At 44.5% G+C, this 24,838-nt stretch overlaps 1 protein-coding gene and 1 long non-coding RNA gene across 7 annotated transcripts in view; both read left to right on the forward strand.

The window, feature by feature from the left end:
* LOC100118989 (nuclear factor 1 X-type) overlaps positions 1–24,838 on the forward strand; it is a 50,690-nt gene that overhangs the window by 19,678 nt on the left and 6,174 nt on the right. For 5 of the 6 annotated variants that reach the window (XM_016985016.3, XM_016985017.3, XM_031928779.2 and 2 more), the window contains 6 exons: positions 11,408–11,599; positions 11,684–11,867; positions 19,000–19,053; positions 19,887–19,985; positions 21,402–21,554; positions 22,241–22,411. In XM_016985016.3, the coding sequence (XP_016840505.1) occupies positions 11,408–11,599; positions 11,684–11,867; positions 19,000–19,053; positions 19,887–19,985; positions 21,402–21,554; positions 22,241–22,411 (853 nt within the window). The remainder of the gene's footprint in view (positions 1–11,407; positions 11,600–11,683; positions 11,868–18,999; positions 19,054–19,886; positions 19,986–21,401; positions 21,555–22,240; positions 22,412–24,838) is intronic. The other variant, XM_016985020.3, reaches the window with a different exon arrangement.
* Positions 1,526–2,100, forward strand: LOC116417162. Its single transcript, XR_004227462.2, has 2 exons — positions 1,526–1,651; positions 1,721–2,100. It is a non-coding gene; the product is annotated as an uncharacterized LOC116417162 (long non-coding RNA).

Consider the following 24,838-nt stretch of genomic DNA (forward strand, 5'->3'; position numbering starts at 1 on the left):
TCGGGCGTATTAATAACCCGGGGAAGAAATTACTCGCAGTGATCTTCGGCACGACGATCCGAGCGTACGAAACCTCGAACCACGCGTATCGCGAGGAGAAAAGCTCGGGGAAAAAATTCAACCCGAAAAGCACTCGATCCCAAATGAGATGTGCTCCGCACGGTGCTGGGCATACCGTCGCGACCGTAATTAGAATAAAAATAAAAGAGAGCGAGCCTCCGCCGCGCTTGATCAATCGAACACCACCGGCCAGCGCAAGCTTCTGCAAGCTCCGCGCCTGAAATCAGTTTGACTTTATTGCCTCGGCCCTTTTCGCGCGCTCAGTTTCCAAGGAGTGGCGCGTGTATAATTTTGATATGAAGAGGATCGGGCGAGAGCCGCAGCAAACCCGCACATACACACACGCCCATATATCCGTCGCGGCTATATGGTATACAGGTGTGTATATGTATATATAGAGCGAGAGGAGGGACGACTGTATAGTGCCGAAACGAGGCCTGCAGCTGAAAAACCGAATCGATAGGTGCATAGCCGCCCTCCCCCGACTACTAGGCCGTATATACGAAGTCTGTGGGTACGTACGTCTCTACGTACACATATACGTACACATATATGGAGAGCGTGTATTCACGTGTAAAATGAAAGTGGAATTTATGTGTGGGGGTGTACATGTCGGCATGTACCGCCACCGCCGTATGTAAGCGCTGCGCGCACCGGCTGTATAGATCACACGCGTATATACATATATATATATATATATATATATATATATATATATATATATATATATACACACTCTGCACATGTACGATAAAATGTGTGTGCAGCTTGTGCCGCCGTTGCTGCTGCTGCTGCTTTCTATTTTCGATTCCTTTTTCCGCTCTTTTTGCAATCCGAGTCCCTCGCTCTCTCGAACGTATTTCCTTTTTACGTATTTTCTCTAACTGCGCAGCGCCACTGCTCGCCTGCGCACATACGCCGCGCTGAGAGCATTTTCTAAATGTCTAGTCGTAGGGCTTTGGTGGGGATTTTTTTTTCTCTCTTTCTCGCCGACTGATGGATCGGCGAGGATAGGTAAGTGCGCCAGTAAATTAACGAGTCGTCGCTACGCCGTTCACCGGCTGGTGCGCACAGTAATTGCGATGGTTTTCGGGATCCCACTTTTTCACCCCCCCATTTAAATCTGTCCAGAGAACGATCACAGACGCGGGCGTTTAAATTTCGCGCGACACGTTTTAATTTAAAAAAATGCTCGAGTCCCGAAGTTATTTTTCCGCTGGCTACGCATTAGATTTGATTTTGATAAAAAAAAAAATAAATAAATAAATAACTTTTGCCATTCGGAGTATTCGGAGTATGTGACAACAAGTGAACCAAACGACAAGGTCGCATTCGAATACAATCGCACTACATTATTATTGATTAGGTGGTGACAATGAGCGTTAAACATCGATATTTGCGTAATGGGAGTCGTTTTTAATTATTTCCTTACTGCGGTTCCATTTTTTTTAAACTACTGTACGGTATATAAACGAGTTGTTTGCTACACGTCGACATTTATTACGGCGAGCTGGAAAAATGTTTATCTGTAAATACGTAGTATTGTTCTTGGTGGTCATAGTTTGCACAGTAGAGTGGTCAGGAGTTTATGGTAAACACAATCAAATGAATATACATATTATTAATTTCACGCGTTTCAGGTATTATAGTTCAATTTCAGGGTAACAAGCGTGCGCTGACAGCGGATATTCTAAAAAAGAGTGTGAGGGTTTGTACTATTTAGATTCAGCCATTTTTTGTGCAATGTTCCAATGCACAAAAAATGGGCTAATGTATATTCCAAATAAGGAGCAATGTGATAAGGATGGCCGATCAAAAGATATTTGCATGCAGAAATATGCCATTTATAAAGAAGAATACTGTGACCTATACCTATGTACCGCAGACGGAAAACCTGCTTTGAGTTAAAGCTCTTGAAGTTAGAGAAGATTGCAGAATGATACTTCAATCATTGAATAGACAAAGTTTACCCAATATGATTTTTATCGAAGTGATGTTTAATTAAATATACTTATGTAAGGAAAGGTTTTTGACAAACAATTTCTCGAGAGGCTGTTACTTAATACTGTCGCTTTTTACGAAGACTAACACAATTCTGATTTACAACAAAGTTTGAATTTCGCGCCACAAAAGCGTGCACTGAAGGACAATATACTCTCACAGAATGTGTGAATACTTATGTACTATTCGAATTCAGAATTTTTTGCGAAACGTTCCTATGCACAGAAAATGAGATGATATTCCAAATAAAAAGCAGTGTGATAAAGATGGCTCACCGAAAGAAGTATGCATGTAAGCATACGCAGCTCGTACAAAGTCTACTGTGACCTATAGGTATGTACCTATGCACCCCAGATGGAAAACCTGCTTTGAGTTGTAGCTCTCGTAATTACAGAAAACAGCAGAACCATGGTTTATTAAGATACTCATAAAATTTGAATGTAATTTTATTTAATCAAATTTGTTGAGTATGTAATTTTATTGAATAGGCAAAGCTCACCTAATTTAGGATCGAGATTTAGGTAAAGTGCAGCATTCACACCTTCGATCGAATTGTTAGTTCAATCAACTGCAGCTTCGTTTGGATCGGGCCGGGCGAAGGGGTCGCGAGAAAAGGGGTCAAAGAGAGAGGGGGTGGGGGAAATAGACGAGGGAAAAAAGCGCGAACGCAGGCATCCTCTTCTGCATAGATAAAATTTTCGCTATTCAGAGACGAAAAATAGAAAGAGAAAAGAAAGCTTCGACGCGGATCGGTCACCGCGAGAGTCAATAGACAGGCCCCGCTGTCTTGGGTATCTACGTGAGTTTTTGATACCGAACGCGAAAAAAGGGTCCTCGATGCGACTCGCTGGACCGGGAGCAAATTGCATTCTCATTGCGGACAAAGAGTTGAGGGTTTCCTTCTTTTGAATTGATGAGCTATGAGTCGCCGGGGGATTGCGATTGCAGAATGGCAGTCAGTCAGAATTTGAATCATGGTAACTCTTTCGCGTCGGTTAGCAAAAAAAGACACTCGATTATATTGTAACGGACGAAGAGAAGACGAGTCGGAAAGCGAAAAAGAGTAGACGCTGGCTTGAATCGCGGACCCCGAGATTAATAAGCGGGAGCTCTAACCACTGAGCTAACGTCTACGATACAAGCGCGTGCTATGCATCGTAGTACGGCTCTGCGGACTCTTATCGCTGACTCGTCTCGCAGCTCGCGTTGCAGAGCGTCTGTGACAATATCAATAGACAAACGCGGCCAGGCTCAAGCCCCCTCAACCAAGCAACCCTAAACGATAGAGAACCTGCCCGTTCAGTCCTAAAATCTTTCGCCTACATTCGCAAGGACGAAAGCTTCGCGATGAATCGCTCGAAAAATCGGGAAAAAGGACCGATCGGAAGCTCGGCGCTTACGGAATGCGGTTCTCGCGTGCGCTCGGCCCATTATGACGACTGCGGGCGGCAGGCCGTTCGCCCTCTCTCCATTACAACTGCGGCTGCTGCTGCTGCCAAAGATTCGTAAAGCGAGGCCGCCAGAACTTTGTTGATACGGCGAACGCCAAGACGCCGCGCTGCCACGTGCGACTGTATACTTTCGGTGAAAGCGCCATCGTCGGCTGGCCGGCGCGCAGATAAGCGCACTCGCTCCGCCTGCTCTATATGTGTAGGTAAGCTCTGCGGCAGAGCTATATGACGCGGACGATGTATGCCCAGTGAATCAATGAGAGAGCGAGTCCGCGAGTTGCGTGCGAGGTGCTGGAACCGTTTGTTGGCCTGCCGAGGTGAGCTTGAGAGTTAGGGCGAGGCTTAATGGGAATGATTTTGGCTGCTATACAATGCTCTGTACGCGAGTGCAGCGGCTTGATGATTATTGCTGCGCGGGATATCGTTTTGAGTTGAAGCTCTCGAGCGGTTTCACATTTCGGGGTGGGCGATGTCGCGAATTTTTTCGTTTTTTTTTTCTTAAACCAAAATTTACAAAATTGTCGCTCCTGAAAAATTCGAAACCATATATAAGGTCTTCGTACTTCCCTATAATTGCTCTTGTAAAAACATAAACAGAAACCAGATCATAAGAATCAAAACTAAGGTAAAGATTCCCAGGGGATCGCAAGGTGTGCGCTCTACTCCGGCGAGTAAATCCAGTAAACGTTTGCCAAGTGTATAGCTTTACGTATGCATGCTTGCACGCTCGCGCACGTGGCGCCGTAAAAAGCTCTCACCTTTTTCCGGCTGCCGCTGAAGAGGCCTTTTACGCGAATTCTGTGTATTATCTTCCGAACACAACTCTCTCCGCACACGGAGCTCGCAAAATTTTACGATGTTGTTCGCCTGCGCAGCATCCCTTTTATTCGCGATAGCGATAGTCGCAACATCGGCTACTCGTAGCGTCAGAGCTTTCGAATGTTATTTGTAACATGAATCAAAGCAAATGCAAAAATCATTAGCTTAATAAATCCGCTAGCAGGAGAAAAGCCGTTAAAATTCCAAAGCTGTACAAGCATAAAACATTTCATTTTTTCTCTAACTCTCTCTCTTCCTCAACAATGTCGCCGAAACAGCGGAAACATAACTCGCCGCCACTGCGGCGGCGGTAGCGGTGGCATCGAGACTCGCGCGAACCACCGACGCGCGCGACAATTTGTCGCGTAACGATGGCTCGTCCTCATTTTTTTTCCAGCAGCGGTGCCGCGTAATTGAATCTAAATATTAAGGGGCGTTGGCGTCGGCTTTCTTGATTTTTCCGCTCTCCCGCGGCGACTGCTGCTGAAAAAACTTTCGATACGCAACTCCCAGCTCTCACTGTGGGTCTCTCTCTCTCTCTCTCTCTCTCTCTCTCTCTCTCTCTGTATCTCTCCTTCTCGTTCGTTTTATTTCTGCGCAAGATATCGTTCAAAGCTATGGAATTATGTCGTAGTACTGCTCTTCGCTCTTGATCGTACTTTTACTGCGGTCGACGAAGCTTTCGGTATTAGTGCGTTTATGTAGGGGTCATTTTTTACTTTATGTCTTATACTTAGTGGATCACTGTAACTTTTTCAATAAGACTAGCTAAATTATTGTTACGAATGAATCGTTTACTAAAACATAAATCCGATCAATCTTATAGGAAACACTGCGATCGTCCGCAACGCTTTTAAAAACACTCAAAACGAAACTCCCACAAGTATACATGCAACTCAGAAAATCTCAGCACCATAAAAATCCCCCCATCCCAGATTTCTCTCGCTCTCATCCTCAGCTCTGCACATCGTCGCCGCGTCTCTCGTTGCTTTTATACCCGTTATATATACTCGACGTCGGGGCTGCAGCGCTTGCGACGCCATCCGTCGCAAGCTCGCGTTTTCTCTATTTTGTTTCTCTCCTCCTCCTCCTACTCTGCAGAGGAGCAATAAAAAAGTCCGACGTCCGCAAGCTGAACAGGTTGATACAGAGCTCGCGGGGAGAGCGAGAGAGAGAGAGAGAGAGAGAGAGAGAGAGAGAGAGCGCGAGAGAAAGCTTGAAATGTGTTTGCAGTTCCGCTGAAACAATAAGGGATGCAGTACCGCAAAATTACGATGCTCCGAGAATACAGTACGCGCGTGTGGGTAGTTTTCAGGGAAATTATTCCGAGGTAGCTCGGTTTTGCGCTTTTAGAATGATGTAGGGCTGCTTGTCGCGCGGTATAATAGTAATTAGTTGCACGCTAGCTAGCTAGCAAGAGAGAGCTTTTACGAGCGCGGGAATTTCGAATTAACGGCTTCGGCGCAGTGTTGTTGCTTGTGATTCATTACTGATGTGGAATTCGATTTTGCGAATTGTTTTAGCAGTATTTCGACACTAGAGCTCGAACGATCGATTCCGCGCGTTCTCGCGAAAAAGAAACTCATCGCGTCCAACTTCCCAAAGTGGTCGTCATCCCCCGCCATTGCCAAAAACAATGGGCCCTTTCTCATAATCTCAAGCATCAGCGCGCCGTGACAAAACGACGAGAATCCGTCCTCTCTCTCTCTCTCTCGCTCTCGCTCTCTCTCTCTCTCTCTCTCTCTCTCTCTCTCTCTCTCTCTCTCTCAGTCTTTATAATAGCGAAATATAAGAAAAGCGTCAGCGCAGCGAGCAGCTCTAGACACAATGCATGTATATAGACAGCGCGGGCCGCAGCAGTAGCGTTACGGCGTCGTCGCGGCGGCACTGAGAAAAGCCGTCGGATGAAAATGAGCTGACCGTCGTTAGGCTAAAAATGCAGCGCTCGCTCGCTGCAGCACTTTATTTCCCGCGCGAGCGCGCTTCAAAATAGCTCGCGCTATAGGTAGCGCGTGAGAAGGATGAAAAAACGGAGCGGCTCTACTGGTGGGGATAGACGCGACGATGTGTGTGTGTGTGTGTGTGTGTGTGTGTCGATGACGGCGATGAGAAAAGAATTGAGAGATATAGGTGGCAGAGTGGGGGGAGAATGGAAATAAGGAAGAGAGGCGCGCGTGTGTTGGGAGGAAAATTATTATTTTGATTTGATTTATGTTTCGTCTCTGTTTCTTCGCTTTCGTTATGATATGCGATATTAAAATTAAATTTTTCCGCGTTTATTTCTGGTACATCGGTATTGACTTAATATTAACTGTATCATTCTTTTACAACAAGAATATATAACAAATTTTACCCCTCGGAATCGCATAACCCACAGTCTCTCAAGCCTTTCGGAGTAGTCACGCAGATTTTCACCCATATCCCACCGCGTACACGTGCATACCTCTCGCGCAATAAAGAAACACGAATAAAGCAAGCAAAGGCAAAAGGAAGAAGCAGTCGCAGCAGCCGTAGCGTATAGAGGAGAAGCGAAGAGCGGACGGACGGACGAAATCCAAAATAAATCGGTGCGGCAGCTGTTGCGTCCGTGTTTCGCGCGCGCGCGAGTCTGTGTCAGAGAGTCTCACTATATAGGTATATATGTATATGTACGCTGTGTCGACTGGCCAGCGCCGATGGACGAACGACGACGACGAGGATGGAAACTGCTCTCGGCCATGTTTGCCGAACGACGGGATGCTCGTTATAAGAGAAAGAGAGAGGCGGTTTAGAGGTGTACGCACGGCGACGTTACGGATCCCTGGGAGATTTTAATTAGGATTTTGGTGGCTTGATTTGATTTTATTTTTGCACGATACTCATTGCGTGGTGCTGTGTGGATCGATCAGTTTGTTCAATGAAAAATTTCAAATGCGAGATAGCGAAAACGTTTCTATACCATGTAAGAAAATTAATTGTTTCTTTTCTATTTGATTAGTCATTGCAAATTGAAGACAGAAAAACAACGTTCTAATGCCGGCCTCTCATTTTCACAGCCTTCGTAAAATGCTCTCTGCGTGCTACCATGAGAGTCTTACCTCGAAATCCCAGCGAAATAAAATTCATAATTTTCTCCTCCATGACGCATAAAAGCGCAACAGCTCAGAAAATCCGCCCCTTTTGTCTATCAATTCCTTGACAAAAAAAGTGAGGGAGAAAGGGAAAGAGAGCCTCGAGAGTGGGAAAAATAAAATCATCAACGTGAATTCGCAAGCGTAGGGTCAATCGCGAGACGCTTCCGGCGGAAGCACAGAAGCATGCCGTTGCGGAGCTTTGTTTTGCGCGCCGCGTTGCGACCCCCGTTGCGAGGGTACATATTTCTCTCGCTCTGTTTCACTCCAGCTTTCTCGGCGCCCTTGAGGAAAAGAGAGATATAAGAGATACAGTTTTTGAGAATTAGAATGGCTGGGCGATGAATTATCGGGCGCTTTCTTTGCGAGGGTTTGCTTTTCTGCATTTCCGCTGCTGCCGAATGTATGATAACATTTTTGGAGGGTTAAAATTATTAAAAGCTCTATTCTCATATGCATTATACTTTTATTCCTCTCATAGTTATCCAACACTCGAGGGAGAATCAAAAGCAAGTGTACGAAATTTGTTCGAACTAATGGGTTCAAAGTCATGGCCCCCCCTGAAACAGCCCCAACACTCGACGAATATAAATTTCCCCAACCCTTGCATCCGTTGTCTCTCTCTCTCTCTCTCTCTCTCTCTCTCTCTCTCTCTCTCTCTCTCTCTCTCCGTCTCTCTCGCCCAATCGCGAAGCCGAATATAAGCAGTACCGAGTATACGTACTATATAAAAGCTCCGTCGCGTCGCGTCGCGTCGTATTCTTTCCCCCTTTCTCTCTCCCTCGAAAATCGTTCTGTCCCCTTTTTCCTCTCGACTCCGACGATGTTTTTGCCTGATTACATGCGGACTTGGAAAATATCGCGCACAAGGTAAACCGCGAGAGCCTCCGCCTTATCTCGGCCGTTTGATCTGCAGAATAGAGAAGAGAGAGAGAGAGAGAGAGAGAGAGAGAGAGAGAGAGAGAGAGAGAGAGAAAGAGACATACAGACGGGAACGACTTATTTTCTTCGTAATGCGGATGATGATATATTTGATATTCCCCGACGGGGAGATGCAATAAAGCGCTCGCTTTCTCTCCGCTCGTATCCCCGGCTTTTCATGGAAATTTAATTTTTATAGGAATGGAATATGTCCTCAGGGGGGGGGGGGTATCTCGCTGTGATTCATATTGTTTTCGACATCGACTATTCGTCCTTGGAGCCCTGCATAATCAAGAATTTGTATTTGAATTTTACTGCAATAGCGATTATTTCAGGTGTACCTATAATCCAAACTGCATCAAAGATATACAAATCCAAATCGAGACATCAAAGTGCCCGAAAAAGGGGAACAAGAACAAAAGCTCCAGCTGATTATTAAACTTTGCCTCTCAGATATCCCTCCTTTCTCTCTCTCTCTCTCTCTCTCTCTCTCTCTCTCTCTCTCTCTCTCTCTCTCTCTCTCTCTCTCTCTCTCTCTCTCTCTCTTACAAGCCACGAGCGGCGGCGTTCAGTGCGGCTCCTCGATATCTACGGGGAAAAGCTCGGGAGAAAGAAAAAGGCGGCGGCGGTGGGCGTACTCTGAAAAGTTAATTAGTCGATTGTAGTTTCTCCCGAACTTTCGAAGCTGCGCGCCGGCGTCGGTCGAAAAGTAATTACGGCCGCTCCTTTGTATGTAATAAGTAATTGCTGCTTCTTTACACGCGATGCCTCTCTCTCCCTCTCTTTCTGCCTCTCTTTCTCTCTTTAGAGTCCGAAGATATTCGCGTCACGTCCGTGCCATCGCAAGCTTCCGCGTCGTAAATGCAGAGGTCGCGAGCGTGATCTGAAAAGCGTAATCCGAAGCTAAGGAGACGAGAGCGAAAGAGAGAGAAGAAAAAAGACAGCGATAGGGACGAGTGGCTAGGCTATGCGACATTATAAATATTGCAGAGGAAGGACACTACTGGTGTGTATATAGGAACACGAATGTGCAGCGCTTGTACACTCGCTTGCTCTTTCTCTCTCTCTCTCTCTCTCTCTCTCTCTCTCTCTATGTACCTGCTGATTTGCTGGCGAATTACCGGTTAAACGCTGGCATTCGGGGCAGCCTGAATTGGCCGGGGCAAACCTTCAATTTTCGAGATCGTGTGTCGCCGCGACGTTTGCTACTTGCACTAAGAATTAGATAAAATCACACGACTCCAATCTTTAAAATTCTCCCTTGTACTACTATACCATGACGCCAGCCTCATCAATCCCGAAAGCCGAAATCCACCCACGGCTCGACCCCCAATCGTTCGTGAGAGCCTCTTTACTGAAGTGTGTATATACGTACGTTCTCTCTGTCGTGGAGGCGCCGCGCTGGAGTAGGTACGAATGTAGGTGCTAAATCAATCGGGGGCCGATATACGTAAACGAGGCAAACTAACGCCACTCCCGCACGTATAGCGATGCCTTGCCAGCGACTGGCTGCGTAGACTCGCGAATCTCTCTTCACACTTGGCATACTCGATCGAGTTTATGCCGACGCGCGAGTAACGACTCAATCCGTTTGAGCTTACAGTAGTATGTGTGAGTACATCTGATGCACGTGCGGAGAGGAGTACAGTTGATTCGCGGAGGTGAGCTGGTCTTTTTTTTTTAAATGATCGAATTCGTTAGTTCGTTCTATTTTATTGAACTTGAGCTTTTTAAATGAATGAAAACGTGTCTGTATAAAATACAGACATTTTCACATCATCCCTATCAGCAATAATAGACATACTCTCGAGGTACTTGAACCTCACCGCCACCGCATCAACTGCCACGTATAAGCGCACATCATCCACTATATTCACCGGCAAATTGCTGTTGTTCCGTCGGTGCATCGTACAACGCGCCCCTCCGAACTTTCGTGTTTTCGCCGTTATTGTTACTGCCTCTCCATTCCTCTCTCTCTCTCTCTCTCTCTCTCTCTCTCTCTCTCTCTCTCTCTCTCTCTCTTCGTAATTTTAAGGTTTACCTCCTCGTTGCATAATGGAGCAACGGGACAGCAGCAGCGCCGGAGTTCGAGGATCTACGCGCTTATTAGCAATTCGCGCCGAGACGAAAGTTTCGCTGATTTTCGCCGGGTCTCTTCGCTGCGATTATACAGAAACTTTGACTTCCGTTTTGATTCTTTTATTAGCGCGCTTCGTCGAGGCTGATGGGAGAAAGGCGCGAGTAACGGATTCCAGAGGTGTTTAAATCAAATATGCACTCGATAGAAACGCACCGCGTGCGAGATCACCGGCGACGATTGCGCATAGCCTCGGCGAGCATTCTGTGCGTCGGCTATTAGTCTATACGCCAGCGCGCGCATAGTTGATTATAGACGATTCTGCGAATTCAACGGCGACAAATTCAAATATCGCTGGATAAAGCATATTTTTCACAAGGTCCCCTTCACTATAATAACATCAGAGATGCCCGATCAGCCATCGTAAAGCATCGCATTCCTCTCCTAAGCCGCGTAGCCGGACATTTCTCAAGGACTCGCGCGCGCGTATACTTTGCTATTCCGCAATCGTGGCCCGAGGTAGCGATCGCGTGCGCTGCATATGCTTTCCCGCGCCTCGAGCTTTTCCGATATCTCGAGCGCTCGCTCGAGAATACGGAATTTCACTGTCTCTCTATGTGTGTGTGTACGTTAACGTCGAGGAAAATATTTATTCCAAACTGACTGGACTTTCTTTTCGACTCGTGCTGGATACGGCTGCTGTCGATGGGAAAGAGACCGCGGAATAATACAGCGATCGTTATCGCGCGACACATTCGCGTGTGCAAATATGCGGGATGGGTGCGCTTTGACTTTTAGATTTTTCGAGCGAGCGAGCGAACGAAGCAATTAGAGTAATAGGAAAAGTTTGGGGAAAACTTTGCGCGTGTCTCGCGGAGATTGAATTAAATGAAACGCGAAAATTGTGAGAAAAGTCTGTATAGTCTTGTATAATTGCTAAAGTAGCGGTTGAAAATTTGTCGTTGCAGAACGAGAAGCTGGAGGTGAAACAGAAATGGGCGTCACGGCTGTTGGGAAAATTGCGGAAGGACATTACACAAGAGTACCGGGAGGACTTTGTGCTGAGCATCACGGGGAAGAGGCCGGCCATGTGCGTCCTCAGCAATCCTGACCAGAAGGGTAAGATGCGGCGCATCGACTGCCTACGCCAAGCTGACAAGGTTAGTTCGCTTTTGTTCGTAATATTACATAACACTCGCGTATAGCGTAGCGGTCGAGTAAAAGACGCGCGATCGACGCCGCAGGTATGGAGGCTGGATCTGGTGATGGTGATCCTCTTCAAGGCGATTCCGTTGGAGTCTACGGACGGGGAGAGACTGGAAAAGACTGCGGAATGCGCCCAGCCGGGCCTCTGTGTCAACCCTTACCACATCAACGTCTCCGTCCGGGAACTCGATCTCTACCTCGCCAACTTTATAACCAGCCACGGTAACGTAATATCTATGCAAGTTCGCTAACCCCTCGCATCATCGTCGTCGTCATCGAATTCCCCGCGCCAGATCTTTCCTAAGCCGGCAGCGCGAAAAGGACTCGATCGCGGCTGATCTCGTCGCCAGCTGCAGAACGTGCTAGCTCCTGGCAGCGGTGGATTTGGAAGCGAGCTGCTTCATTCAGGAGTAGAGCCAGTCCGTCCGAAACGGGCCCATTCAGACTCTTGCGCGAATCGAACGGCTTGCCAATTTCCACCCGCGTGTACGCGCTCGAGCCGCAGCAGCCGGTCCCCATGACACTGCCTGCGCGCTCTTTGGCAGCGCGAGATACTCACGCCGCGTGTGCAGTTGGCTCCGCTTGTGGCCTATACTGACTGCCCGGATTCCAGGCGACCTCGAATTTAATGCGCTGCTGCCCGCGCGAGATGCGCGTTGCTTTGTTTTGCTTCGGACTCTCGGTTTCGTTTGCGCGCGAGCTTTGACTTTGATTTTGCGAAAAATTGTCTACTGTGATCGAGAATTGGATTCTGTCAAATAGATTCAAGTCCAACTTGATTCATTCAGAAGCATCAGTGTTCTCGAATGCCAGGGCAGATAGACAACCATCCGCGAAGAAACCGCGCGTCCGAGTTCAAAGTTCGCGGGTTCTGGCCGCGTATCGCTTTGGCAGCGAGCTTTCTAATGTTTACGAACCAGCTAGACGTGGGCGGTCTTGAGGCAAAAATTGGCGCGCGCGAAAAAAAGGAGACGACTGCCAAGACGATGGGGTAGATTAAGGTTTCAGCTCCAGCTGCACGATAGAGAGAGAGAGAGAGAGAGAGAGAGAGAGAGAGAGAGAGCCGCGCGAAGCGTCACGAGGTTATAATAAGTGAGAGAGTTTGAATGGAAGATGGCGGGACGCGCGCGATGAGAGAGTTTTATAATTGGGCTCGTAGAGATGTGAGTTTTTTTAGGGTCTGGGAGATATGCGAGAGTTTTTTTTTATTTTTTTTTTCGAACGAACATACATTTTAGACAACTTTGAGGGAAACCAATGAAGAGTAACCGTTTGAAAAGGCGAATAAGAAGCACTGATTTCCTCTAAGGTGAAAATTAGATGTTTGCAAGCCTCGAGTATTTCTGGTTTAGAATGATACGGTCCCAATTCAGATTGATCGATACTTTCTTCAAGTTCTGAATCAGTTGCACTGTCTAATAATTTCGGAATTAATTTATAGCATTGCTGTTCTAGAAGCTGGTATTGCTCCTCATCTTCTACCTCGCTGGCACGTGCGTGCGCTTGAAACATTATATTGGATAAAAGAATGATTAAGTTATTAATTATGTTTGAGCAGCTCTGAAAGGAATGACGATTTCGTTAGTTATAGTTATAATCTAGAGCTAAACATAGGTACAAGTTTATTATGATAATAATACTGCAAAATCGTATTTATTTTTACCTAAAGCACCCAATTAACAAAATATGAATAAATCGTTTTAGATATATGTTACGTTTGAATGAATTGTTTACCTGCATTCGCAACTAACACATGCAGTACGATCAGCAACAGAAATGTAGACTTCGTGGCCTTTGTGAAACTCATGGCGACGAGTAATGACGGTAGCTTATCAGATTAAACGTAATTCAGTTCGTCTCTTTAAAAAGTAATAGCTGAAAATAGATAGGTTTATTTTAATGGGTAGAGAAGTAGAGCACGTGGACCGTGCATAAATGCACCTAATTCTATTATGTCCTTTAGATATATAAGCAATTTATCAATGCAAATTTTTCTTAATTATGTATAAGTAGATTCTAATCTAATTAATCTAAGTAATTCTAATCTAATTCTAATCTTCAGTAAGTTTCGTAGAAGAATGTATATAATTTAAATGAGGTAACATTAAAGTTTTCCTGTATGTAGTTTACAATTTAATACAAAACTATGACTATACATATACATATTTATATCGATCTGACCAGGGACATTTTCAATGATAGTAGTCGTAAGTTTAAAACACTTGTGCAATTTTTGTTTATCTAGTCATTTTTAGTAGTCTAGAGCTAAATTGAACAGGTTATACACAACAATATTCGTAAAAATTCTTCATCATATAGTCAATGTACGATGCGTTGCACCGGAATAATTATTTATCATAGCCCAATTTACAGAGCAGCCATCGGACCAAAGTCAATAAAACCATACTCCCGCGACCTTGAAAACTCTAGTTTTAGGTTTACATTACAGCGATGCCACTTGTATATTTTCCGAAAGAGCTTCGGGAATTATGACGATATCGGATAGACGCGATGACGGGGCGAATTGCCGCGAGTGATTCATCGAAAGTGTCTTGCGATCTTTGACGTTAATGCGCTTTTTCGAGTTCGCGAGGTTGGCCCTGAGGTACGTTCGCGGTGATTGACGATGAAAGATGCGATACTGATGCGAGCAACGAGAGCCGAAAGTGCACTCGCGAGTAATAGAGTGTTTTAATGATGTCTGATGCGCGGCTGTGGATCGAGAACCGCGAGGAGTAAATATCGCGGGCTTGTAAACAAGTATTAACATAGCTTGACCGCTTTGTGATTTCTGAAAGATTGATATCGACGCCGCGATGGATAGATTCGATAAAAAACGCTCATGTGCATAGTAGAATGATTCTTTACTTTTTTATATCTTGAAATCTCATCGTTGTAACGAGCTTGTACACCATTCAAGTTCACAAAAGCTTTATAAAAATTCGCAATAATCTAAACCATCCGTTGATACACTTTGTTAATCCCAAAATTCACTCCTGATCGTCGTCGAATTCTCAAAGCCGCGAATATAATCGAGGAATCGGGTCAAACCGAAGCTGCCGCGCACCACTTGTTCCAAGATTCCACGTCCGCTTCGTTATCACCATCTCAAAACCCTGCGAGCATAGAACGCACACCGTCTCTCCTGCTATACACTTTCTGACTCATCTCTCAGCGCTCGTTCCGAATTAGCCACGGCTGCAGCGTCTCCCGATCCAGATCGCGTCTCTCCCTCGGCTGCTTGCGCTGCTCTAAGTTTTATAATTAATTGCCAGTGTCCGCAAGCTCGTGCGTGCCCATAATACCAGGTGAAATGAGTCCTGAAGCCGAAAGCGGCGGAAAGAGGAGAAAAAAAGCTGGACCAAAACGCGAGCGTGTAATTTTAGAGCGAGCGTGCGCTATGAAAACTCATCTGCTCGCACGCGCAAAGCTTAATTTAGGATCTTATGGGTTAAAAGGTCTCTCCAAGCTGTGCTAGTGCGGATTTTCGCTGATGGGTCGGCGCCGCTATTTGGTTGATGTTGCGGCAGGCTGCTGGTGACGCGAAGCTTGCAATTTTTTCTGCTTTAAGCTCGGTTAACCGTTAAGTTCTACAAGCAGGTACCTGACGCCGACGATGTGTGCAACTCGCTTGGCAATTTTTACTTTTCCACTTGCTGCGCTTGGTCCGATGTTGTTCTCAACGTTCGCTTAAGTTTACTAGAAAATTATGCTGTACTGAATCAGAAGTATCGTCCTCTTCTTCGTTTAGCGACGTCAGAAGCAAAAGCCCGTACGCAAATAATGCATCTCACGCCCGACTCGGACATTCTGCGGCGCACATTTGCGATTTCTAATGCTCCCCTCCCCCCTCGCTCTCTCCGACTCCTTTCTCTGTCCTCTTCGGTCGGCCTTCGAGAATTCAGTGTCACCAACAGCTTCGTGCGCAATGCAAACTACGCGATCGGACGTGTGTGCATTTTCGCCTATCGCGCGTTGCGAAGCTCCTTATATACTTACCGCTGGTCGACCGATGCAGCGTTAGAAAGCTATATAGCTGCTCTCGAACGTTCCGGGCTGAGCCTCGAGCCGAGCGACAGCGCACGTGGTGTATTTTCGTGTGAGCGCGTTGCGTAATGAGCGATTTGCGCAAGATCGACCAGTGTAACTCTAGATATAGTGCTTTTCGCACTAAATTTTTGGCTTTCTTCAAATTAAATCATCGCTTAATTCTGGGGATAGTATCATTGTTGGTGGAGGGATAAAAGCTTTATATATTATACATGTTGAATACATCCAATTCGTTAAAAATTATTCCGCGAGTATTTATTTTAAAACGAAATAATTATTAATATTTCTTCCATGACTTTTTTCCAGTGGTTAATTTTCCACATGAGTGTTATTATAATATCGTTTAAATGAATTCTATTGTTGTTGTTGTTGTTTTTATTAAGAATGATATATTTTATATTTGCAAGCAGAGATTATTTGATCTTTGGAATAATTCTTGACTAATTCAGGTTGTTGGATATCATTTTTAAGTTCTTCACTGCTTGTACCGGATTTAATTTTCGGAGCTAATTCGTCGCATTGTTGTTTTAGAAGCTGGCTTCGGCGCTCTCTTTCTGCTTTGCTCGGACGTGCGTATGCTTAAAGCATTATTAAATTAGAGAATGATTTAATTGTTGTAATAATAATTGATAATCTCTTTAAAAATAGATTGTGTATCTAATTAATACAATAAAATATTAAGGGGGCACACCACCTTTGAAATTAAAATCAAAATTTTTCATTAAAAATTTATAAATACTTATATAAATGAACCAAATTTTTATTACTATTCTTAGACATATTTACCTTTATTTTGATGGTTTTAGACATTCTATATACCTCTATAATACCTACGTATAGTAGGGAGTCCATAATTCACTTACCGTAAGATTCCAAAGGAACGAATGGCCCAAATGAGCTCAAACTCTAGGATATTGTTTAAAAGTACATTAGTTATGGTATGAATGAGGGGGTTTGGTTTAAATTTCATAGAAAAAGTTTTATAAGCATATTACTGATTTTTTTATCAATTTTTGATTAATTTTAACATAACTATCATGTAACTTTTTTTCTATGAAATTTAAACCAAACCCCCCTATTTATAAATTTTTAATGAAAAATTTTGATTTTAATTTCAAAGGTGGTGTGCCCCCTTAATATAAAATGAAATATCAATCAATCAAATCACTTATTATTGCCGGCTTCTAAACATCCGGTCATTATTTTTTTTAAGAGCGCGCGATAGGTAAAAAATATACATCTGCAGTATTATTAGCTTTGAAAAAATACGTATAATAATAAATTCTTTAGAAAAAATGTTATATTCAAATCGAATTGCTTACCTGCATTGACAACCAACACAAGCAGTACGATCAGCAACGGAAATACGGTTATTGTTAACCTCATGGCGACGAGTTATAACCGTACCTTCTCTGATAAGTCTCGGTGTTCCGTTTTTTACTTTGTTAAAAGTGGTATTCATATATAGCCAGTTTATCGATAAACGTCACCTTTTATCAACAAAAAACGAATTATTCTTAATTATCTATAAGTATAGCATTCTAATTATCCCTTGTGCGTTGTTAATTATTTTTGTATAAGGATATATATTTAAATAATAATAAATCCTGTATTTTTTCCTATTCTGTAGTTCAGAATTTAATGCAAAACTATTACTCTGTATTTACATTGTGGTAAATTTTAACTAGTCTATCTTTGTACTATGGAGTATATTAACTTGAACTAGTTACATAACAATATGTACATTTATGATAATTAAACACGCGTGGAATTTATACATTTATAATTATTTTTTTATAAAGAATGACGTGAACAATTATACTACCATAATGAAGAATTATTCAATTAATCAGTAAGTATTCGATGTGCAAGCAATGGAGACATCGAAAAAAAATGTAATCAGTAATGGTACAACTGAAGCTATACTTCATTTGAATAAATATTATCCTTTGAGCCAGCAACATCCAATGGAAATCGGACATGGTTCGCATCGAATTTATCGAGTTTAAAGGATCATGTGATAATATATGTTTATTTCTTCGAAGCAGCAAGTGCATGGCAAAAAACTAGTTTTATCCAGATGATCCAAACTTTTTATTTTAATGATCCCGCTCAAAACCCGGTATACTAGAAAACTATACTCCCCCCTTGCATCAAAGAACATCAAGGCGTCGTATTTTCTACACAGGACACGCGCGTGCACACGCATACACACACACACGCATACGCACATACACAAACAGTAATGTCGACAACGTCGCAATTAGAGAATGCAATTGCAAAACGCACAAAGACACTATACCCGCAGCGCAGCGCCGGAAGATTAATATATTTACACTACTCGCGAATAATAATAGCCGCTGCATGTCGCCGCCCGACAGACTTCAATGTGTGCGAGACTCTCAGGGTTGCCGCACGAGAGTTTCTTTAGAGTCGAGGAGATTTATCGAGCGCAAAAGAGGAAGAAGAAGAAGAAGAAAGTGATGGGATGTGCTTAGTTATTGAAGGTTGCGTATATTGCAGTTGCAGTTAGACCGGGGAAGGATATGAATCAAAGTTGGAGGTCGAATGTTAGCTTTGTTTGGGGAAGAAATGCTAGAGCTGTTTGTGCGATGTACGTGTATTTTTCTGTTTTCTAGAAATTTCTTATGCTGAACGGAGATGAAATATTCCGAGATATTATCCATTGACGTTTCCCAGTATACTTTGATAAATCATACAACTCTTTCATTAGTAGCATACTTTTATCGATGGAGCTTTTCGCAAGCTCGACCGAAACCGAACAAGGCAACACCTCGGAAAATCTCTTCCGAGCTATACAGCCTCGGCTCACGTGTCTATATACTCAACCTCTCGCGACAACAAGATCAACGCACGCATATCCGCCGGTCTCTCATACAGTCCCGAGTTCCGAGGCACGCGCTATACAAGATGTCCGTCGCGCATTTATTTATAGAGCAGTAGCGTATAGCGACCCAGCAGGTTCTCTCTCTCTCTCTCTCTCTCTCTCTCTCTCTCTCTCTCTCTCTCTCTCGCCTCTGTTGACACGCGTCACCGCGACGAGGATGGCTCCGGGTGATTAGCGAGTTCCCGGGAAGGTGTTTCGCCTGGAATGAATGGATAAATAAAGAGCCTCGGATACACGCATGCGTATATATTTTTGGAGCGAAACAATTAAGCGATGGCAATGAAACGACGATGCAGCTGGTTTAATTTTGAACTTTCTTTATACTTTATTTCATCCGAATTTATGTAGCGAGAGGTAGGATGCAACTAATGAGTTCTTTGTCATGTTTGATTACAGAAGTCCTAAACGGTATCTGCAATGCGACGAAAGAGGAGGAGAGGCGGCGAAAAGGTACGAACGTTTAAAAGCTGCATCACAGCGGAGAATTTGTTTCAAATGCGAACACGAAGGCGAACAAACGCGCTGGGCTGAATTTTTCATTTCGTTGTGAATGCGCAGATGGCCTGTTTTTTGTTCCGTGTACATACAGCTCTGCAGCGCATTTCTCCAGCCATCGAGTTATGTAAACTTCCTATCTCCACAGCCTCTTTGACCTTCCCCTAAGCGTATCTGCAACTCATATAACGACAATCGCTCGAACGAATCGTCTCCTCGACTTTTCTCCCTCACTTTTATGCGATCGAAACCGACGCGTTGTCGGTTCTTACCACACAGTACAAGTCAGAAGTGAGATGCGCTTAGAAAAATTCCTGTTTTTTTTACGAACGATGAACGTTTATATTACGTAGTCTATTTTTAGCGGATACAGGAAAACAAGTGCCATTAATTAAATACCGCGATCCTCACTTCCGGCATTATTTTTAACTCGTTTGTCCGGCCATCACGTTCATGCATTCGCGTACGAATCTCGCAGACTTTTCAAATTCGAGAGTTAAAAATAGATAGGCGCATAATGCATTCGGATATGTCTGAGCTGTTGTTATTTATACAAGCACTTCCGCGTGGCCATTAAAATTACGCGCCTTTCAATTAACGGAAAACTGCGCCGCGAAGTGCGGGAAGAAAAAGCTCGCCATCGCGCATCTGGCTTAGACTGTACACAGGCAATACATCTTATCTTATCTCGAGCGGCGCGACGGTCTGGCCTAGAGCATATATAATCCAGGGGAGGAGGAAGAAGCGAGAGCGATCGTTCATCGATTATCGATTGTATTTGTTCTCAGGTGCAGGTTACCACGAACTGTATAACGGTGTCGTGTGCAACGACACGATCCTCGCGACTGGCGTCTTCAGCTCCAAGGAGCTCTGGATGCTTTCAAAAGGTACGAGCTCGAGCGTCTCTCTTTATTCTCTCTCTCTCTCTCTCTCTCTCTCTCTCTCTTACTCTGTCTCACTGTATATGCTGCTGTCTCTCTCTCTCTCTCTCTCTCTCTCTCTCTCTCTCTCTTTCTGTGTCTATACTGTATGTATCTCTCACTTGGAGAGCTGCAATGTCAAATTTTTCATTGCTCCGGGCGACGGGATTTTCCCGTCGAGTGCTGCTGCGCCTCGCTCTTTCGTACTTTCGAGGGTGTAGTGTGTATTCTAGATCGGACGCGACGCTGCATTGATTTGCCTTGATGGATTATCCACTCTAAAAGTTTCTCGGGATGATTTTGTTCTGATCCGGTCTCGCGGTCTCTTCGTATACTATCTCTTGCAAAAGCCGAATAGAGCCGAGAAAATTATCCCGACGCGGATGCTTTCGAAAGGTGCCGGGAGAATTTCTGCGTTTTGAAAGCATCCCTGCACGCTAATGCTCCGCAACAATGAAGACTTTTGGAATATGTTACCACGCATATCTAACTTCTTTTCAAACTGTGCACCTATAATCACTAGTAAGTATGAATTTATTAACTAAATTGAATCGTTGTTGACTGCATATAATCGGCGATGTAACAATAATGCTCTTTTATATGGAAGTCCGTATTTCAACGAGGTGGTAACATATTCTGAACATTTTCATTTTGTGTGTCGTTTGAGAAGTAGATAAGGTCGAGTTTGGTAGGGCAACGTAACATCAAAACGTATGACTGTGACAAGGAGGTCGATAACATTTTACTCTCCTTATACGTACGTCAATAGTGTAACCGAGAAGATTTTCCAAGGTTACGCGAGCCATAAAATTCAAAGTTTCGAAAAGTTCAAGCAAGTCTTTGCATAAAACACGCTTCAGAACTTTCGACGAGCGGCGGCCGCAAAGTGGAGCTGTATAGCGTGATATCACTTCTGCTAAATTAAATAACTTTGTAACCAGCTCTCCATTTCGAAATTACCGTGATTCCCGTGTACAATCGACGTATAATAACGGAGAAAAAAAAATTAAACAAGACGTAGGCGCGAGTGCTCTCTCTCGGCTGGATAATTCACATACTCGCTACCGCAGTGCGCGTACACGCTTAACAGAGAGTAATAAGACAGCTTTTCAGGTATATGATGCCCTGTTCGGTTGATCGTTTCACTCTCTTTCGAGACGTCCCCGTTGAAAGCTTATCCTCTCGAGCGTCGAAAGAGCGAGTCCCCTTTGAAAAACGATGTCGCACAGCATGTTCACTCAGAGAAAGACAGAAAAGAGAAGTCATGAGAATAACGAGTCTTATCACAGAGGGAGAGAGAGAGAGAGAGAGAGAGAGAGAGAGAGAGAGAGAGAGAGAGAGAGAAGTCTAACACGTGCGTCTCGCGCTCTTGGTGTGTTTCAGCGTCCATACTGCATGACCTCAGCGACATGCAGCAGCCTCAAATAAACGCGATCAAAATAGAGCACCCGCCGTACTACTGCAGCAGCTACACGCCGCCGTCGGCCGCTACGGCCGCCACCGAGCACGGCCAGCCTACCGGCGCGGCCAGCTACAGTAAGTTTTTGCAGCCCACTAAATACCCCCCACCCCCTCTCCTCACTCTTTCTCTTACTCTTAAGCTCCAGCCACTGTTAAGGAGAGAGAGAGAGAGAGAGAGAGAGAGAGAGAGAGAGAGAGAGAGAGAGAGAGAGAGAGAGAGAGAGAGAGAGAGCTTTAATTGCTCGGTAATTACAGGCAGGAGAGAGGGAGAGAGAGATAACGAAGGAGCGCGACTGGTTTATTCCCTGGCTCGCGACCGGGCAGTCTATATTTTTTTTGCCGTCCCTTGTTTGGTTTTGCGATTTTGAGGGGATCGCGCGCCGGGCTTTACGAGCCGCGCTCGAGTTATGTTACTGCGCGGGGGTTTATTTTTTTTTACTCCTCACGATGAGAAAGTTAAGTAGAAGCTTTTCTAATTTAGTAAAAGTATGCACAGTGCATTATACTGTATCTCGTGATTTATTCCGCCGTTTGGATGAACCGTAATAACGTCGTCGCGTGCAAATCGACCCGAGCGCTTTTTTTTCAAATTATAATTTCACAGAGCAGACGTCCCGTGCTAGAATTGAGAACGTTACACATCAACGAAATATCTCACCAAACTCGTCGTTTATCTACTTCCAATCGGGCTTTCAATGGCAGTCGAAAGGGGTCGAGACGATGTAAAATTTTTAACGAGAGAAACCTCGTTTTATCCACAGGTCCACCGCCGGTACACCAGCTGATACGCAACGACAAAACTGACAAGTCTCCGGCGGTTTCGGTCTCGAGCGCACCGACCTTCTCGCCGGTGCTCAGACCCGAGGACAGTGGCGGCGGTGGTAACGGCGGCGGTAACCACCGAGGCATGGACTCGCCGCACTCGCAGACAGGTACCTATGCTCCCTATTTTTCACTCTCTATATACCTACTTGCATAACTTGATTCCCATAGACAAAATTCATCGTCATCGTCATCGTCACAGAACCAAAATACACGTCTGTCATATTACTATGAACTCTACTCTCTCTAATATTGTTTTAACGCAGCGCAAGACATAGAGTTCAAGTTCGCGCGATTGTTGCGTTATGTACACTACACGTTCGTCGTGTGTTGTTCACACTTCGATTATGAGGCTGTGCGGGGGAAGAGGAGCCGAATTGGAGAGTTGCCCGCGTGCGCGCGCCGGGGAGAGAAAATATTTTGCTTCTGCGGATCCAGCCGTTTTACGAGCGTTTCATTGCTGTGTAGGCCTGATTGTCGGACACGTGCTGTACTATTATGTCGAGGATCCGCGACACTATTTCGCGGGTATGAAAACACTCAGCTAGCGTCTTCACGGTTCGTTGTGTGTTCGAAATGAAAAAAAAAATCGAAACGAATCACCGATCCGGCTTTTTCCATTCGCGCGCGATTAAGGTATGATCGCGGGAAAAAGAATTCGCGCCGCAGCGGGCCGTGAAATTCGCGAAAATTCGGCGCACTGCACGCGAAATTTCCTGTTTTTTTGTCATCCCTTCCCACCCCCCCTCTCTCAACGGCTCTCGGGCAAGCGTCCAATTTTTGTACTTCTTAGTTTGAAACACATTTGTAAAGTTTGTCGTAAAAATACATTTTCGCTTCCTGCATTCGAGAGGAGGAACAAAAAAAAAGATACTCCCCTCCGCTGCAACGACGGCGAATAAATAAGTTTTCCTTTTCGGCTGAGAGAGGGGGGGGGGCAGGCAGGGAGAGGGAGAAAACAGGAGGAAGCCAGCGCAACGAGGCCAAGTGTGCCGAAGTACAAATCACTTGGGCCAGACGTGTCATGCCGGCGCGAATCCTGGAGCAGCGCGCGCGCAGAATTACACGGAGTAGGCGCCTGTAATTCGGGTCAACTCGATTAAACCGACACAATGCGCGAATGCCTCGAATATTTCCAGACGGAAATTTCGAGCCCGCGCCGATGGAAGCTCTTTCTCTGTATAGTCCCTATCTATCTCTCTCCCTCTTATTGTTCGTCGGTATATACGTTTTCGCGCTCATCAGAAGGGGAGAGAGAGGGCCGGATTTTCAACGATTCAAGTTTTTGACGCTCTGCAGCAGAGTCGTAGTCGTCGTTGGTACGGAGCTTGATAATCGAAAAGTTACTCGCCTGCACGCGATCGAAATTGAGCTATCGCGCGCTGGGGCAAAAATCGCTCGGATTCCTCTTGATCCGCGCTCTATACGTATATACCGCTATAAATAGGGGCCGTTGTCGACGATAAGGAAAGTTCGCCGCCGGAGATAATAATGTATATGTATATATGAACGACGTTACAAGCGGGGAATTCCATTGCAGCTGAATATATTATATAGATATGTATGTTTATATGTTTCCTTGATTGATATATAATTGTCCAGTGTGCGATAGACCCATTCTGAGCTCACCTCTATAGGCATATTCATGTAAGTAACATAAACAATTATCGCGAAAAAAAACACATCCTAAAGTTTTTTTTCACACCATTATGTATAAGCTATAGAGTATAGATTATCTGTATACATCGCTGTGCACACAAGCATTCGCTGCCTCGACGCTTATCGTTATATATATACTTTGCGCATTTTATACGATACCGATTCGAAAGAGTCTCCTTATATATTAATATTGTATGACGAACACGATCACACGCTTCACACGCGGTAGACGTACGATATATACTCTGCAGGGCAGGTTATATCCCCCCGACGGGAAGAAAAGAAAATATATGGATGCGAGAGTGTGACTAATATCGCGAATTACGCGTAATCTCTGTTTCAGTCTGAGCCTGAGCATAGAGAGAAGCTCGCTAACTCAACTATAAGGTACTTTTGTGACTGGTTATGATGTTATCACCTATATATATATTATCTATGTATATCTATATATATCGATATTTGCATACCTCTCTATGTACGTGTACACGATTATTATGTTATATATATTATACACACACCGGCTATGTGTCATTATATTTTTTGATATATTATATCCTTTATCACACGCGCGTTGGTGCGATCGAAAGCGTACGCGATTACAAGTGCTCGGACGAGAGGAGACAAAAGATCGATGAAAGTATACGTTTCTGGGCAGTTTTCTTGTCTTCTGAGCAATTGTAATCCTAAACACTCACATGCGGAGAAAAATACAGTGTACTTCGTAGACGTGGATAAAGTACGTAAAATCATCAGGGGAAAGATAACGTATTTTTCTCGATGTGAATGTTAGCATTCGATGTCTATGTAATATCGAGAGAAAAATAACTGTGCACGATGCCCGAGGTCTCTCTCACTCTTAAACGTCCCATTTTATTCTT

Source organism: Nasonia vitripennis, chromosome 4 (genome assembly GCF_009193385.2).
Source record: "Nasonia vitripennis strain AsymCx chromosome 4, Nvit_psr_1.1, whole genome shotgun sequence".
Lineage (NCBI taxonomy): Eukaryota > Metazoa > Arthropoda > Insecta > Hymenoptera > Pteromalidae > Nasonia > Nasonia vitripennis.